Source organism: Juglans regia, chromosome 2, assembly GCF_001411555.2.
Source record: "Juglans regia cultivar Chandler chromosome 2, Walnut 2.0, whole genome shotgun sequence".
In the NCBI taxonomy this organism is placed as follows: Eukaryota; Viridiplantae; Streptophyta; class Magnoliopsida; order Fagales; family Juglandaceae; genus Juglans; species Juglans regia.
Genome location: NC_049902.1, coordinates 10964615 through 10981735, shown reverse-complemented (window position 1 = coordinate 10981735; position 17121 = coordinate 10964615). Strand labels below are relative to the sequence as shown.

Here is a 17121-nt window from a genome sequence, read left to right as displayed (position 1 = left end):
CTAGGCAATAAACTGGAGAGTGTGTTATATTTTGGAGTTTTTGACCAAGCTAATGAATAGATTTTGGTCCGAAATTTTTATGGAGTACTGTTAACATGTATATATGATTATTGGTTGAGGATTTGTTGCATGATTAAAAGTTTTGGTGAAATATGTTCTTAGGTCTAGAAACTTAGAAACTGGAAGAGGAAAAACAATTTCTGTTTTGAGAAAGTTTAAATCTTTTATGGTCTAATCTTATTCCAATGGCTTTGATATTTTTATTGGAAGATTATAAGCATCTTATATACATGTTAGAATGTTATTTTGAAGATATTTGATGTTAGTTTCGAAGATATGAAATTTTATACATTAAGATATTTGGTTAGGCCAAAGTGATGATGTTCTTGGCCAAATTTATGTTTTGGGTGATGTTTAACCATGTGATCTTGAGTTTGAAGCTTGAATCTGTTTTACAACACCTTTTTAAACCATGTGATGTTTTGGTTTGAAGATCACTTCTTTATAAGTCATGGATCAAGAGGTTGATCAAAACAAGTTAGAAACAAAACTGTTTTGAACTTAGAAGAAAAACCAAAAAGTTCAAGTATGGTTTTAGTGATTTTGATGACTTTTGTTCATGATTCAAAACATGATTATTCTTAGGAATATGTTATGAGTATAGTAGAAGAAAAATATTGGTTTAATCATGAGTTTTGAAATTTGAAAGAATTACAACAAAATCAAAGGAAATAGCCTTGTAAGTTTTGGCCCTATAGAGTTTTAATGGTTGTGTTTAGTTTTAAATTTTTCTGAATTGATATTTGAGCTTAGGACAAAATTTACATAAGGTATGTAAATTTTGGTGATTTTTGGAGTTAAGATGCAAAATCCTTAAGTTAGGGGTAAAATGGTCATTTTTCCACATGTAGAGGGTAAAATGGTCATTTTACTCTAAGTTGATATTTTTCCATATCCCTAATTGTTAGTGATTAAGTTCTAACTTTTAGAAATCACTACTTTCAGTTTCTCGTGATCGCACTTGAGTTTTGTCTCGAAGCGCGAAGATCAAGGTAAGTTAGTTTTTAACTTACTATCAGTTTAATATGTATGAGTGATCAGTAAGGGAACTAAATTGTATGTATTCATGTTATCATATGTGCCATGCCAAGTTATTACATATTTATCTGTTACACAAAATTTATTCTGTCATGAATTATTCCTCTGTTACACAAGATATTCTGTCACGTATTGTTATACATTGCAAGTATGTCATGTTAAGTATGCCATCTATTACATTTATTTCATGTCACGTAATATTCATTGTCACATGTTACACCATGTTAAGAAATGTTGTCAGTTATATGGTATGCCGTGTTACGAAATGTTGCATGTCATGAAATGTTCTCTGTTACATTTATGTCTTGAAGTATGTCATGTATGTCGTCTTAGTTCATGTCACGTTATGCTACGTCAGGACTTCTGTCTTTTATGTCATGTTCATGTTACGTCACGTTACAAAACGTCATGTATGCCAGTTAAGTTATTCATGTTAATCACGACCCTAAGCGCTAGGATGAGGTAATATCTTAGTGGAACTCCTTTGTTCACACTGGAGTATCTAAATAGGTATAAAATTGCCTGGGTTGACGAAGTACAGTCAACAGGTTGCGAATGGGGCCTAATTAGCTAGTCAACAGAGTGCACCAGGCACTAACGCCGATGGTGCCACACATTATGTTACGTGTGTCCACAACAAGTGTGGCACAAACAAATAAGTCATGGGGCCACAACAACTGTGGAGCATGAATTATGGGGCCACAACAACTGTGGAGCATACACTACGTGAAACACAGCAATTGTGACACGTAGAATACGTGTGGCCACAACAACTGTGGAGTACGTATAAACCCACTCACAGCTGGTATAGACACCTGTGATGTGATGCGGTAATCGGCAGGGACACACAGCTCAAAGGGACCTGTGTAGCATCCATATGGTCACGTTAATGATTAAGTCTATTGAATAAGATTTCAAGTTCATGCATTTCACGTTCAAGTCATGTTTCACGTTATGTTATGCTCAAGTTTACGTTCACGCAATCATGGTAATCCCATGAGACAAGAATATGTTTCAAGTTCATGTTATGTTATGTTCACGTTTATGTTATGTTCCAAGTTCACATTTATGTTATGCCATGCTCAGGTTCATGTTATGTTTCAAGTTCATGTTCAAATTATGCATGTTCACGTTTATATTATGTTTCAAGTTCACGTTCATGTTATGTTTCAAGTCCATGTTATGTTTCAAGTCACGTTCATGCTAAGCTTCAGTTTCAGTTTAAGTTATGCCAGTTATGTTATGTTGTATGTTAAGTTATGTTATGATTACTTATGATTTGATTATGCATTCATGCTTTTACTGCCATGCATGCATCATTAACCTGTGTGGAAGTTTTTTGTTAACTTGCTGAGATTTGTAATCAAATCTCACTGTGGTAGTCCCAACTACCATTCCCCCCGAATAGTAGATTTTGTTACAGAATTTGAAGGAGAATTGAGAATCGACCAACTGAAAATGATCGACTAAATAATGGTGTGACGTAGATGGTAGTACAGTAGTTACCTCATTACTACTTGTATTTGTGGTGTTCAATCTCCAACACTCTTTTGATCACAACCATTTTGGACTAGTGTTGTGATCTCAGTTGTTTAGTACGTCATTATGTATGAAGTATATTTTAAGTATTTGGGATATTTCGGTTTGGTGCATAGTATTGCTGAAGAAAAAAATTATCCGCTACGAATATTGCATAATGCTAGATGCATGTTAGGAATATTGCATCTTATATATCATGAACGGGGGCAGGTAACCTTGTGTTGCATGTCTCGACGCTTCAAATATCCGTCCGATCCCAAGCGGAATTTGGGAGCGTCACAACTAAAAGTCTAAAACACAATTTGGACTTGCCTTCTACGTCTCATTTTTCTCTTCTTTCCCAGCTCTTTCCAAAGCTTAGGGTTCTCCAAATTTAGCACCTTTCATATATTTTTTAACGTAATGTACTATTTTCTTATGCATCCCACTTAGTTGTTGTATTCACTTCATCTTAGCTCCTAAGTCTTGCTTAATTCCTCTTAAGAAATTCTTTCGCACTTCTTTTTGTTCGTAATTAATTTTCCATTTCCATTTTTGCCAATTGCTTCATAGACTTCAACTCTCTTCAGCATTTTCCAAAATCCCTGCTGCTTTGTAAGTTTTTTCTTTTATATTTGTAGATTTTTTCTGTTTGATTTTTTTTATTATTATTGTATGTTTAAATATGTACATATATGTGTGTTGTACATTTGCTTTTTTCAGCACCCGAAAGATCATTCCTAAACAAAAAATACAGCGAACGAAAGGAACCCACTTTTAGCCTACCATCATATTTTAACAGAAAATGCAGTAAATGTGGGAGACGAGTTTGAGTTCAGTGATTCCTTCGGAGCATGCGGGCTCCATTTCAGCATTCAACACAAAATATTTCAACAAAACGCGAAGGGGGAGATTGCTTTTACCTGACGAAGTCGATCTGATGGTGAAATGGAGGAGCTGGGCGTGTCCTATTTTCTCCTGCAAGCCGCTCCAATCTAGTCTGGCCTTCCATGTATATCTTCGGATTTAACTGACTTGAGCATGACCTTGGATTTCTTCTGGGAGCAGCTCTGGGTCTTGCCGTGTGCGAGCAACTCTAGGTCTTGCCGTGTATGTCTTCTTCTCTTCCAATTTCGTTCTTTTTTTTCAAATATAATAAGAAGGGTTACCATGCTAACCCAAGGAGGGTTACCAGCCCAGTGAAGAACCTAGAGGGGAATGCTAAAGTTGCAGCTCTAATGGACCCTGACTTAAAAAGGTGGAACCAAGAACTGATCCAAGCTACCTTTGAGGAGAGGGAAGCTCAATTGATCCTGGAGACCCCCATCAGTACTATGACTACCAGGGATAGAATCATATGGCATGGTACAAAGGATGGCTCATTCTCGGTGAAGAGTGCTTATCACTTGGTTAAGGACAGGGAGATGGCAAATCATGGGCAAGCTTCAACCAGCAATGGTCTCAAGGAGGTTTGGAAAAAAATTTGGAAGTTGGACGTCACACCAGGAGACAAAACCTTTCTATGGAGAGCCTGCCAGGAGGCTCTTCCCACTCAGTCCAACCTGTTTAAAAAGAAAGTGGTGAGTGATCCATTATGCCCAATCTGCAATAGGGAAGAGGAAAGTGTGCAACATGTGCTGTGGAGCTGTGAAGCAGCAAAGGATGTTTGGAGTCAGTGCTCCAAAAAACTACAGAAATGCTCCATTTCTAGCTTCTCAATGATAACATTTTTTGAGACATTGACTGAGGCATTGAATCAAGAGGAACTACAAGAGTTTGTGATTACAGCAAGGAGGATCTGGTGGAGAAGGAACTCTTTCATTTTCAAGAAAGGATTTACACATCCAAACCATATTGTTAGAGAGGCAAGAGCTACTCTAAACATGATGGCAGAAAAGAACCCAGACCAGTGCAATACACAAGCCTCTCCCACGGTGATTCATTGGAAAGCTCCTCCAGTGGACTAGTACAAAGTTAACTGGGATGGGGCAGTGGACAAAATTAAGGGGCTGATTGGTATAGGAGTGGTGATAAGAGACAGGTCGGGGCAGGTTATTGCAACATTGAGGCAGAAAGAAAAGCTCTACCCTGACCCTCTACTAGCTGAATCATACGGTGCTCTCCAAGCTGTGAAACTGGCTAGGGAGATTGGTCTGCATCAGGTCATACTCGAAGGTGATTCACTGCAAGTCACAAAAGCCTTGGTTGAAGACAGAGAAGCATTGAGTAGTTCAAGCATGTTTTGTAGTGAAGCTAGACATTTCCTCAAGCTGTTTGAAAAATGGGAAGTCACTCATGTTAGAAGGAATGGCAATCACATAGCCTATTTACTTGCAAAAAATGCTCTTAGCATTACTGATCAAATTGTAACTATGGAGGATACTCCATCTTGTATTGCTAACTTTATTTAATGGAATGGTTTAAGGTTTTACTCAAAAAAAAAAAAAAAAACTTTGACGAAGCGAACAATGAGCATAGAAGAGGAACCACGGAGGAAAGAAAGAATTTTTACTTTTTCACTTTGCAGGTTGCAGGCAAGGGACAAGGCGGCACTGGGCACAATTCAATGCAGCACATGCGGAAAAGAATTTAATAGCGTTTGTGGGTTAGACTTTCTTTGTCTATATATTTTGATTGGTTAGAGTATCAATATAGGAATTTTATATAGGCCACTTGTCATGTACATCCAATTGCATCTAATCCCTCCAGCTAAGCCATGTTAGTTGGGACTTGGGATTCTTTTTTTCTTCCTCTTTTTTTTTGTGTTCTTTTATAGCTAGTCATTATTTTATAATTTGGTAGTGTTTGTGGGTTAGACTTTGATGGAGAGGTTGTGGGTTTTCTCTGTCTCTTTTGAATGATTAGAGTATAACGTAAGAATTGTATATATGCCACTTGTTTTGTACATCCAAGTAGCGTGAATGAGAACCAAGGCCACACCACAGCGCTTTGGATTTTATGTTGAAATCAACGCCTCGTTATCGTCCACTGATTACAAGACTTATAAATCCACCCAAAATTCCTCAACTTCTCATTCGACCCTATCTCTATCTCTATCTCTATCTCTATCTCTCTCGCATTTCGTAAGCATCTGATTTTCAGTCATGAGCCACTTTGATCAGCAGCAAGCTCCTGGTAAGTAAAGTGCCTCAAGTATAATCTTAAGAAGTAGAGTAATGCTAAGTACAGTCTCTAAATGGAGACTACAATGCAAGCTTAGGTTATTTTAACTTTAAAATTTTTTAAAATTACAAAATTATCCCTCTTAAAATAATGTTTTCTCTCATTTAATAATGTGCCTGCATATGCAGTCCTTACTTGAGGACTGCAAATAGAATTTCTCTAAGAAGTATGTTGACAGTGGCGCGACCCGTTTTTTTATTAGAGAGGCCAACTTTTCTACTGCTTTACGTAAAATGAAAAAGTATTATAAAATTATAAAACATATATAAAATTAAATCTCGATATTTTGTCAAATAATATAGAAATAAAATTTTAAAAACATAACTTAATATTTGTTTCAAATTTTTTACAATAATATTTCATAGAATAATATTCATCCATTATTATTTTTATAAATATGAAATATTTAGAAATTATTTTCATCGTAGAAACTATCAAGGGATATTTTAGAATTACATCTTTCATTCTAATATCTAAGTTAGTTTATCAAATTTCTTGTAAAATTTATCTATTTTAGTGTCAGGTTAAGCATAGAATACTACAATTGAGACCTTTAATTAGAGGCTAATTTCTATAAAAATGGAATTATGAATCAAATTTAGAAACTATTTTGAATTTTAAAAATCAAGCTATATGTAGATCTGGATAATGTTGATTAAGGTCTCTACTTATCAACCCTAGTTAAGCCGAATTCAACCCTTTGTGCATGGTAATTATTTGTTGGATATTTCATTAATCCAACATTGGATGGAGTAGCTAAAGGAAATTAATTGGCATGCAAAGTTAAGATTCGGTTTGGATAGTGAGATGAGATGAGATAAGATGATATATTTTTAGATAAAAGTTAAAAGTTGAATAAAATATTGTTAAAATATTATTTTTTTAATATTATTATTGTTTTGAGATTTGAAAAAGTTGAATTATTTACTATATTTTCAATAGAAATTTAGAAAAATTTTAATAATGAGACGAGATGAGATCATCTTTCTATCCAAACCGGACCTAATTCTTTTTGTCAAGAAACTTTTGGATTGATGGATCTTTGATTTTGGTTAATTTATATTGAAATTGCAGGGGCATATCCCCCACCTGTGACTGCATATCCGCCGAGCTATGGCCATCCACAGGCAGTAGTAGATCAGGGCAACGTTCAAGTTCCTAATTATGTTGCACCACCTCCACCAATTGGTTACCCAACCCGTGGTACTGACCCTACAGCAGGGTATCCCCAACACATGCCTCCCGTTGAAACAACAACTAGGGGTGCTAGCGGTACTATGAAAATATGGTACGTTTGTTTTGCATCCTTTATTTCTCTATTTTGATTTTGCTTGTATGATCTTCGTTCTCTGTTTTGATAATTTTCATCTCCCTTTGCTTTGTTTGCTTTATTTCTCATTTGCAGTTTTACTAAGTTGTTCTGTTGCTGCTGCGAATATTGCTTGTGTGCGGATGGCTCAGCATAATAATTTTAAGGTCAGAATATTAATAATTTTTATTAAGTTTAAATTATATTTAATGAGCTATATATATTGGATAAGCCATCGAGTGATTCATTATTGAAATTGATTATGAGTTTTAAGTTGGCTCAATATATAACTAGATTAAATCTTATTTATTTTTATTTAATGAGTTAGAATTATTTTAGAATTTAAAGACCGACAATTAGAAGTTTATTTCAATTTAAAATCATCACTGATTGAAGTTTTCTATACAATCTCAGTCATTCAAAATCATTAGTTAAATGAATTATTTAATTGTTAAAATATATCTTTATTTTAAACTCTCTTATTGAATTATCGCGTATTATTTTAAACTCTCATTCAATAAAGTCGAAATCATAACTGTGACTTATCAATATAAAAAAAAATCTAGACTATAAATTAAATTATGCATCTGAATCATCCCTACACACAAATTTCTTAGTTGGCATTATTTAACTCCATTTCATTCAATGAACATGCCTTTGTTTCTAAATGTCTGCAGCTTGTTCATTTTGTCAAAGCTGAAAGTGGTTTTTTCAAGTTTTGTAAATAAAGCTCGCTACACGTACGCTTTTGAATAATATTACCCTTATGTCCTTGAAATTATGTGGAACAGCTTTGATGAAATTGTATTTTTTTACGAGAAAAGACAACTCACTTTGCTTTTGGAGAGAGAGAGAGAGTACCGTAGCTTTTAAACCATGCACTTCCGTTATTTACAGTATTGCCATTCATAGATTCTGCACAAAATGCCATCAAGCTCTTGTCATGAAGTTACGTAGAACATTTGAAAGACTTTTGTTGATGTTTTTTTCACATTATTTTCATTACTATTCTTTTATAATTCTTTTATTATTTTATAGTGTATTTAAAGTTTTTATTTTTTTTATTATTTTTTTAAGTATTTTTTTAACATCCTTAATCATTAAGAAAAAAATTAAAATATATATATACAACTTCATTAATAGTTACTTCCTCAACCATTAAGTTAAAAAAATTAAAAAAAAAACTTAAATAAATAAAAAAGATTAATAAATGAGTGGTATGAAGTAGTAAGCCTATCATTATCCTTAATTATATAGACATAAAATTTGAATTTATGTTTTAGAATCGGGTTGGGCTTGGTTATGCTTTCACATAAAATCATTCTATATTGTTTTACATGGGCTAGGTTTTACTTAGGCATATACTGGTCTATAAATTTTCATTTTCATTTTTTTTGAAAAATTCTAAAGACTCTAAATTATGTTATTAAGCATTTATGAATTTAGGTATATAATATTATAACTATTAAAGTTGTTCCTAAGTATCTATTTAATTAAATGTACCATAGCAAGTTTTCTATAAAATTTAGTGACGTATAGTATATCGTATAGATAACTAGCTACGAAGTGAGATTTTAAGAGTAACGCCACAAGGTAAGTAGTATGATCATATCCTTACACATATGTATGGTAAACAATATGTCTTTTATAGATATTTACATGTACGCCCTCTATTGGAAGCCCATTTTTACATACCAAATTATAAAAATTCATAGTTTTTCTTTTTATAACCAACATCTCATTCATTGAATCAAATAAGGTTCTTGCAACAAATTGCTTTTGTCAAACCAAACAGCTTGACTTACAAATGAAGGACAATAATCCCACCGCATTTCAATATCACTAACATTTTAAGCATGCATTGCCAACTGATGTGTTGCAGTATTCCCTAGTCTATTTACAAGCAAAACTTGAACTTCTTGAAAGTAAGTTATCATTCTTCGAATATCTTGAAGTAGAAAATCAAAATCTGTAATATAATCAGTAAGACTATTCAAAGAATTCAAGCATTAACTTTGGAACACCCAATTGGACACACAATTGCAATCCTCTAAGCATAGCAATAGCCTCAATAAATTCAGAAGACACTACCTCCCTTTCGACTTTACTACAAGCAACTAGAACATCAACATTGTGATCTCAAAGAATCACTCCTACCATTAACTTTGGAACACCCCATTGAACACACAATTGCAATCCTCTAAGCATAGCAATAGCCTCAATAAATTCAGAAGACATTACCTCCATTTCCACTTTACTACAAGCAATTAGAACATCACTATTGTGATCTCGAAGAATCACTCCTACCCCAGATGTATTTTGTTCATAAAATGTTGTACCATCAACATTCAACTTAAGGTAGCCTATAGGAGGAGAGTTCCAAGATACATCAAACACCTGAAGTTGTTTGAACTCTAACTTCAAAGATAGAGCATTATTAACCACTATCTGTGTTCGAAACAGGACATTCTCATATATAAAATTGTTTCTTCTATGCCAAAGAGCCCAAGCAATTGCAATAAAAGTAGCCAAGTCCTCCTCTGACCCTCTTTCCCTAGCCATATTAGCCAAAATCCAAAAACTCAAACCAGAAACTACATTCCTGTAACACTTGAGGTGGTCTGCATACATCTGCCTCACATCAGGACAATAAAAGACAGCATGAGCAACATCCTCTCTTTCCCTCCCACAAAACACACATGCATCATCATCAATAACATGCTTTCTCCTTAGATTCTAATATGTACGTAGCTTATCCAAACAAGCTTTCCAAACAAACATTTTCATTTTTTTTGTAACTTCAAATGCCACAAACATTTCCAAAAAGTTGTCTTAGATTTTTGTCTTGAACTTGCACCCAAATTTTGTACGCCATAATTTCGAAACAGACATCTAAACAGACATTCAGCTTTAAAATTTGCCTCACCTCATTTGGATTGAATAGAGCTCTTAAACTCTGAACATTCCACCATCTTGTGCTCTCATCTATCAGAGAACTTACTCACATCTCATCATCAACGTTTGGTTTAACAACAGGCAATTCACATCCTAGTATCCAAGGATATTTGAATACTCTTATATTCATTCCATTTCCCACACACCACCTGCAACCTTTTTGTAAATAGTGTCTAGCTTCCCAAATTTCCTTCCAAATAAATGAAGATCTCAAACCATCTTTAGCCTCAAAAAAACTGGAATTTGGAAAATACTTTGCCTTATAGATACTAAACAAAAGTCAATCTTCATTCTTCAAAAGTCTCCAACATTGTTTTGCTAGGATAGCCAAATTAAACAGGCTTAAGTCTTTAAACCCCATTCCACCCTGAGACTTAGAGTCACATAACTTCTCCCAACTAACCAAATAAATCTTCCTCCCCTGAGATTGATTTCCCCACCAGAACTGAGCCATCAAACTCTCCAACTCAGAGCATAAGGATTTAGGAAATAGGAAACAACTCATAGCATAGGTCGGAATAGACATTGCTACAGCTTTTATTAAAACCTCTTACCCCTTTTGTGACAACAAATTACCTTTTCACAATTGAAGTTTTTGCCACAATCATTGTTTAATACTAGAAAATGCTTGTTTCTTTGACCTACCCACCATAGGAGGAAGTCCTAAATACTTCTCAAAATGTTGAATACGATTATCCCCCAAAGCTGCCGAACCCTCATGTCTTCGTTAACATTCCTACTAAAAACCATAGAAGTCTTTTCTTTATTAATACATTGACCAGATGCTCTCTCGTTTGTATTTAATAAGGAATGAATTTTTTTTCATTTGTAACCACATCCACTTTACAAAAAATTACACTATCATCTGCAAACAACAGATGATTGACTCTCAGGGCCCCTCGACAAATTTTAACCCCCTCAATAACCTCCCTGCCTACTGTCCCTTTTAACAAATTAATAAGGCCTTCTATGCACAAAAGAAATAGATAGGGAGACAAAGGATCTCCCTGTCTAATTCATTGACTTGGAATGATAGGACCTTTAGGACACCCATTTACCAAAACAGAGAAAGAAACTATTTTAACGCATTGCATAACTAAATTAATCAGTCCTCTAGCAAAACCAAGAGCCTCCATCATTCTTTCCAAAAACAGACACTCCACTCTATCGTATGCCTTAGTCATATCAAGTTTGAGTGACATAAAACCCTTTCTTCCTTTTCTCTTATTCCTCAAAAAATGTAGCAACTCATAAGCTATCATAACATTATCTGAAATCTGTCTACCAGGCACAAAAGTAGATTGGGTCTCCAAAATAACCAAAGGCAACACTTTTTTTAACCTATTCACAATGACTTTTGATAAAATCTTATAGAGCACATTGCAAAGGCTATTCGGCCTAAAATTAGCCACTTTAGTTGGACCAAATTTTGGGAATTAATGTAATTTAAGTATGATTTAAATTCCTATGGAACTCTCCAGTATTCAAAGCCAAAATCACTGAATCAATAACAGACTTACCAATCATCGTCCAATACTTTTGATAGAAAACTGGAGACATCCCATCTGGTGTAGGAGCCTTCGATGGATGCATCTGTTTAATAGCAACTTCAACTTCCTCAACCACATATGGTTTCATCAAATCCCCATTCATCTCATTGGTCACTCTAACCTCAACCCCTAAAATAACTTCCTCCATTTCCACCTGATCTGTAGCAGTGAACAGCTTATTGAAATAATATGTCAATAGATCATCCAAAAAGAGCCCTTTCTTCCAGCTGCCATAATCATCTTATAGTTGCATAATAGAATTCTTCTTCCTTCTAGCCGAGGCTTTTTAATGAAAAAAATCTAGAATTGTTATCTCCTTCTCTAAGACACATGAACCAAGACCTCTGTTTCCACATAACGTCATCCCTCTCAAGCCACTTCTGAATATCATCTCTTGCTTGTTGTTGTTCTGTTAGTGAAAAACTACAAGGATCAGCTTCTTGCAACAATTTCATCCTTTCTTTTGCATTAGATAGTTCTTTATGTACATTCCCAAAAGAACTTTGATTCCATCTACCCAAATCAAAAGCACATCTGGATATGGAACCCATGACTTGAGAAAGAGAATGAGATCCTTCCATTTGATTCCAAGCCCTCTCTATTATACGAGCACACTCTCTCTCCCCCACCCACATTGCTTCAAATCTAAACAACCTTTTTTTCCTTTCTTTAAAACCACTCTCAGAATCCCACCACAAAGGAACATGATTCGAGTACGTAGCTACCCCATGGTGAACCCTCATATTTGGGAACAAATTACACAACACAATATTTGCAAGAAAACGATCCAATCTTTCACTAATTAAACCTCCTCCTTCTCTCCTATTACACCACGTGAAAGGAACACCAAAGAAACCCAAATCTCTCAAACTACACACTTCTAAAACATCCCTAAAATCCTCCAACTGCTTCTCATTCTTGTTTCTACCCCCACACTTCTCAAAATGATAAATAACTTCGTTAAAATCTCCAAAAACTAACCAAGGCAACACCACTTCACGACCCAAACCCTTAATTAACCTCCAAACATCAGGTCTCTTACTAGGATCATGATGACCATACACACCCGTTAACAAACAAATTTCCCCATTAACACCATTAAGCACAACATGCACATGATTTTTTGAATAATTGACAATAGACAAATTAAACTCATATTTCCACAACAATGTTAGACCACCACTACGACCCACACAATCCACAACAAAGCAATTACAAAAAATAAATTTGAACTTATAGAGATCGAACTGCCTTGAAGATAACCGAGTCTCTTGCAAAAACAGCACATCAAGATCTTCCTTCATGATCAAATCATGAAGTGTACAAATTCCTCGTGGGTTCCCAAGCCCACGAAAATTCCAATTGAAAATTTGCATGATGTCTGGCAGGACTGTGCCACAGCCCCCACCGATATCTCAGGTTGTTGAAGTGCATCATCCTGCCTTTCCACCAACGCAATCTTCTTCGAACGATGATCTTGCATAGCAAAAATTTCAATCCCCTTCCTCTTCCTTCCAAGAGCCTCAGATTTGTGCAAAAACCCCTCATCAATTGCCTCTCCATCACGAACAATCCTCCCATCAAGACCCTTGCTCTATTTCAGAACCCCTTTCAATTTAGCTCTGTGACAAATAGGAGAAGAGCCCATAGCAAAATTAATAGAGACTGGGCCTTCTTTGCAACAATACATCTTTTTTTCAAAATGCCCATTTGGGCCCAAGCCCATAGCAGCATCTTAAAAAATAGGTACTTCTGTTAAATAGCCCTCCTCAGCCCAAACCAACAATTCCTTCCCCTTTGATGATAATCCTCCCTCCCCCAACAGCTTGTCTTCTGTTACTCTTAAATTTATGGAAACATCACGCACGTTCATGATCTTCTCTGAAAAATGGTTCAACTCTTCATTAGTAGTAACCGATTTTTTCTCCCCCATTACTCCATTTTGAACAGTCATAACATTCTCCACAGCTTCCACTAAACAATAACTGCCATGTTTATTGTTTGCTAGACTTTCAGCCACCGTATGTGGTGGTTTTGTGTTAGGTGATGCCCCTAACTTTTGTACCTCTAGACCCCTTCTTCCACCCTTCTAATCAACTAAAAAACCAACGGGAAGCCATAGCCCATAAGGATGATTATCAACATTCAAATGGGTTGCTTCAACCTCATCACATCCATGCAAAGTATGTCCCACCAACCCATAGTGATAGCAAAAATTTGGTAACCTTTCATAAGAAAAATGAAGCCAACAGGACAATCCATCCCCTACCCCCATGCGCTTCCGTCATAGCAAAGGTTTTGAAATATCAAGATTCACTCTTACTCTCATATACTCTCCCCACTCCATCTCACCAATATCCAAGTCCACTTCCAACACCTCACCCAACGTGTTACCAACCAGATTACCAACATATGAATTTCGTGCCATAAGAAGCAAGTCATAGATACATACCCAGAAAGGAACATTAACCAATTCAAGATTATTAATCTACAACTTACCTTCAAAATCCTACAGAAGCAACAAATGTTTATCAAAAGTCCAAGGACCTTCATGCATAACTTTTGACTTATCCCTTGCATCCTCAAATTCGACAAGAATAAAAATTGAGTTTAAATCTCAAAATTTAACACCCTTAACAAGCCTCCAAATCTTCCTCATTGTTTGTTTGAAGGCCTTATGGTTAGAATGCTTTCTCGTCAAAAGTTTCATGATGGAACAATTTCCACCCCTCTCAAGCACTTCCTCTACCTTGCTCACATCCAACGAAATTTCCTCATTTTCCCTCTCTGTCAAAGATAGATTTGCATACATATGTTGTAAAGCTTCTATCATCCTCAAACCCTGATACAATAAATGAGAAAACCTAACTTCTACACAGGTATCATGGACTTTTATGAAATAATTCAATTTAATTTGAAATCTATGATATGACAAGTATGCAAGTATGATTATGATAAAGTATAAATGATAAAATATATAACGGCTTATGTTATGATATGATATGAAGATGGTACCATATATTATGGGCATATTGCATTGTCAAGTTGTACATGCTGGTAGTGCACCCAATGTGTATTCCTTATGTATGGATTCCACAACCCGCGGTCACGGACAGAATTGGAATCTACTTGATTCGCTAACCCTAGGTCAACAATGGGTACTAGCCTATGACAAGTGAAATATAAGTTCATGTTCATGTTATTTACGTATATATTTATGAGTATGCATATTTTTCAAGAAACTTTATGTTTATGATGTTTACTATACGATGTGTTGTTTATTGAGTATTCAACTCATTTTTATATATTTTTATTTTTTTGAACCATCCCAGGTGATAATCTTTATGAGAATGGGACTGCAGGACAAGACTTGACCCAAGGGCGAGGCAGAGACCTAAACAGTTTATGTTATACTTAGTTTTATTATTTTAATTTAATAAATTATTTTGATAAGTACATGAGACTTTAGTGATTTTAAATAAGTGCTTCCACAGACTCTCTTTTAGATTTTAAGTATTTAATAAAGATTGTATTATAAGGAATCTTTGTACTTGGCGCTTCATTAGATGAAAAGTTTTTTTATGTTCAAGTTTAGTAGCACACCATTTTTCCGAAAATTTTAAAAATGATTTTTTTGGGTAGCGGGGTGTTACATATTCTCACTCATCCCAGATTTAATAGAATATTGTTGGAATGAGCCGACAATTTTGGGATTCTTTGCATCTTTTTTATCTTGTTAAACTGGAACCATTTGATGTATGTTTGCACACGAACAACACATACAAAAGGCTTTTGAGGTTCTATTATCGATCATGCCTCCATTTGTTTCCTTGACAAACATGTGAAGCTTTAACCGTAAGACACATTGCTTGTGGCATAGCTGCGGCCATTTCGAAGCCTAACCTTGGCAGGGGAGGAGGCATTGTTACCAGGCTAGTGCTCAATCAAGGCTGAATAGACAGGGCGGTGGTGGGTTAGATTAAGACAGCGTGGATGAATGGACGATTTGAGTAGTACAACCCTTTAGGGGGTTCCCTAGCTAAAGGTGTTAGGGTATATGTGGAGACTGGTTTTGGAGTTGAAAATCGAGAAACAGAGTGTTTGCTTGATGTGCGCTCGACAGTGGGCTCGAGCGAAGCTCAACCTGTGAGATTGCTCGAGTCTCGCATGACAGTGAGCTTGAGCGAGACACAAACCCTAGTGTTCGCTCAAGCCCCGCTTGACACCCCGCCCAGCCAATGCTGTTTTTATCATTCGCTCGATCCGTGCTCGACACTTCGCTTGAGCGAAAAATGCATATTTTGCCATATTACGATTTCCAGCACCATTTACTATATATATGTCATATTTGACTTGTTTTGTACGACTTTCAGCATATTTTGTGAGAGAACAATTGTCAAGTGAACGCATATTGTGAGAGAGAGCAAAAAGTCCTAAAGAGTGTGAGTTGAGATTGAGTGATTATAATCTTCTATGGTTAATAAGATTTCTACAGCTCTGTGGACATAGACAATTTGTCGAACCACGTATATTGTGCGTCATGTGCTTAATCGTGATTGCTTTTACTTTTGTTTGCTATAGTTGGTGTTTGTTTTTGCACAACAACTGGTATTAGAGCCAGTTGGATCTGAAGGAGAGTGATGGCTAGAGATAAAGTGAAAGCATCCAGAATCGAGAAATTTGACGATACTGATTTTGGGTAGTAGAAGATGTAGATTGAGGAATATCTTTTTGGGAAGAGGCTTCATCTTCCACTGTTGGGAAAAAAAGTCGAAGAGTATGGATGATGCTGAGTGGACCCTATTAGATTGACAGGTTATGGGGATTGTTCGGCTGACCTTGTCCAGAACAGTGGCACACAATGTCAGTAAAGAGAGAACCACGGCGGATCTCATGACGACTTTGTCGAGTATGTATGAGAAGTCATTGGCGAATAAAAAAGTGTACTTGATGAAAAAATTGTTCAATCTGAATATGTCAAAAGGTATGTCTGTGGCCCAACACTTGAATAAATTCAATACGATCACAAATCAATTGTCTTCTATAAAGATTGAGTTTAATAATGAGATCAGAGCGTTGATTCTATTGGCATCGCTGCCAAATAGTTGGGAGGCCATGAGGATTGCTGTGAGTAGTTCAACCGGCAAGATGAAAATGAACTATGACGATGTACATGACATGATCCTTGCTGAAGAGGTACGTAGAAGAGACTCGGGTGAGTTCTCGGGTTCAAGATCGGCCCTGAATGTTGACAATTGGGGCAGAGGACGTGACAGGTCAAGCTCTAAGAGTAGGGGGAAGAGCAAGAAGAGATCTGGGTAGCAGATCACGTGCTGGAGTTGTGGTAAGCCGGGCCACATTAAGAAAAACTGCATGAATCAAGAAAGTGTTGAGGATGATGCGGTGAATGTAGTGGCAGAAGAAATTCATAATGCCTTACTTCTTGCAGCGCACAGTCTGATTGATAATTAGGTGTTGGATTCAGGGGCTTCATTCCATAGCACCTCG

The 17121-nt window shown here is 35.9% G+C and overlaps 2 protein-coding genes across 2 annotated transcripts; both read left to right on the top strand.

The window, feature by feature from the left end:
• Positions 1 to 3728: 3728 nt before the first annotated feature.
• LOC108997893 lies at positions 3729 to 5027 on the top strand. Its single transcript, XM_018974280.2, has 2 exons — positions 3729 to 4550; positions 4668 to 5027. The coding sequence occupies exons 1-2, from the start codon at positions 3729 to 3731 to the stop codon at positions 5025 to 5027; spliced, it is 1182 nt and encodes a 393-aa protein (XP_018829825.2).
• Positions 5028 to 5523: 496 nt separating this feature from the next.
• On the top strand, positions 5524 to 15151 carry LOC108997940 (cysteine-rich and transmembrane domain-containing protein WIH1-like). Its single transcript, XM_035687410.1, has 4 exons — positions 5524 to 5751; positions 6874 to 7087; positions 7205 to 7275; positions 14946 to 15151. The coding sequence occupies exons 1-3, from the start codon at positions 5721 to 5723 to the stop codon at positions 7263 to 7265; spliced, it is 306 nt and encodes a 101-aa protein (XP_035543303.1). The 5' UTR covers positions 5524 to 5720; the 3' UTR covers positions 7266 to 7275; positions 14946 to 15151.
• Positions 15152 to 17121: the final 1970 nt, after the last annotated feature.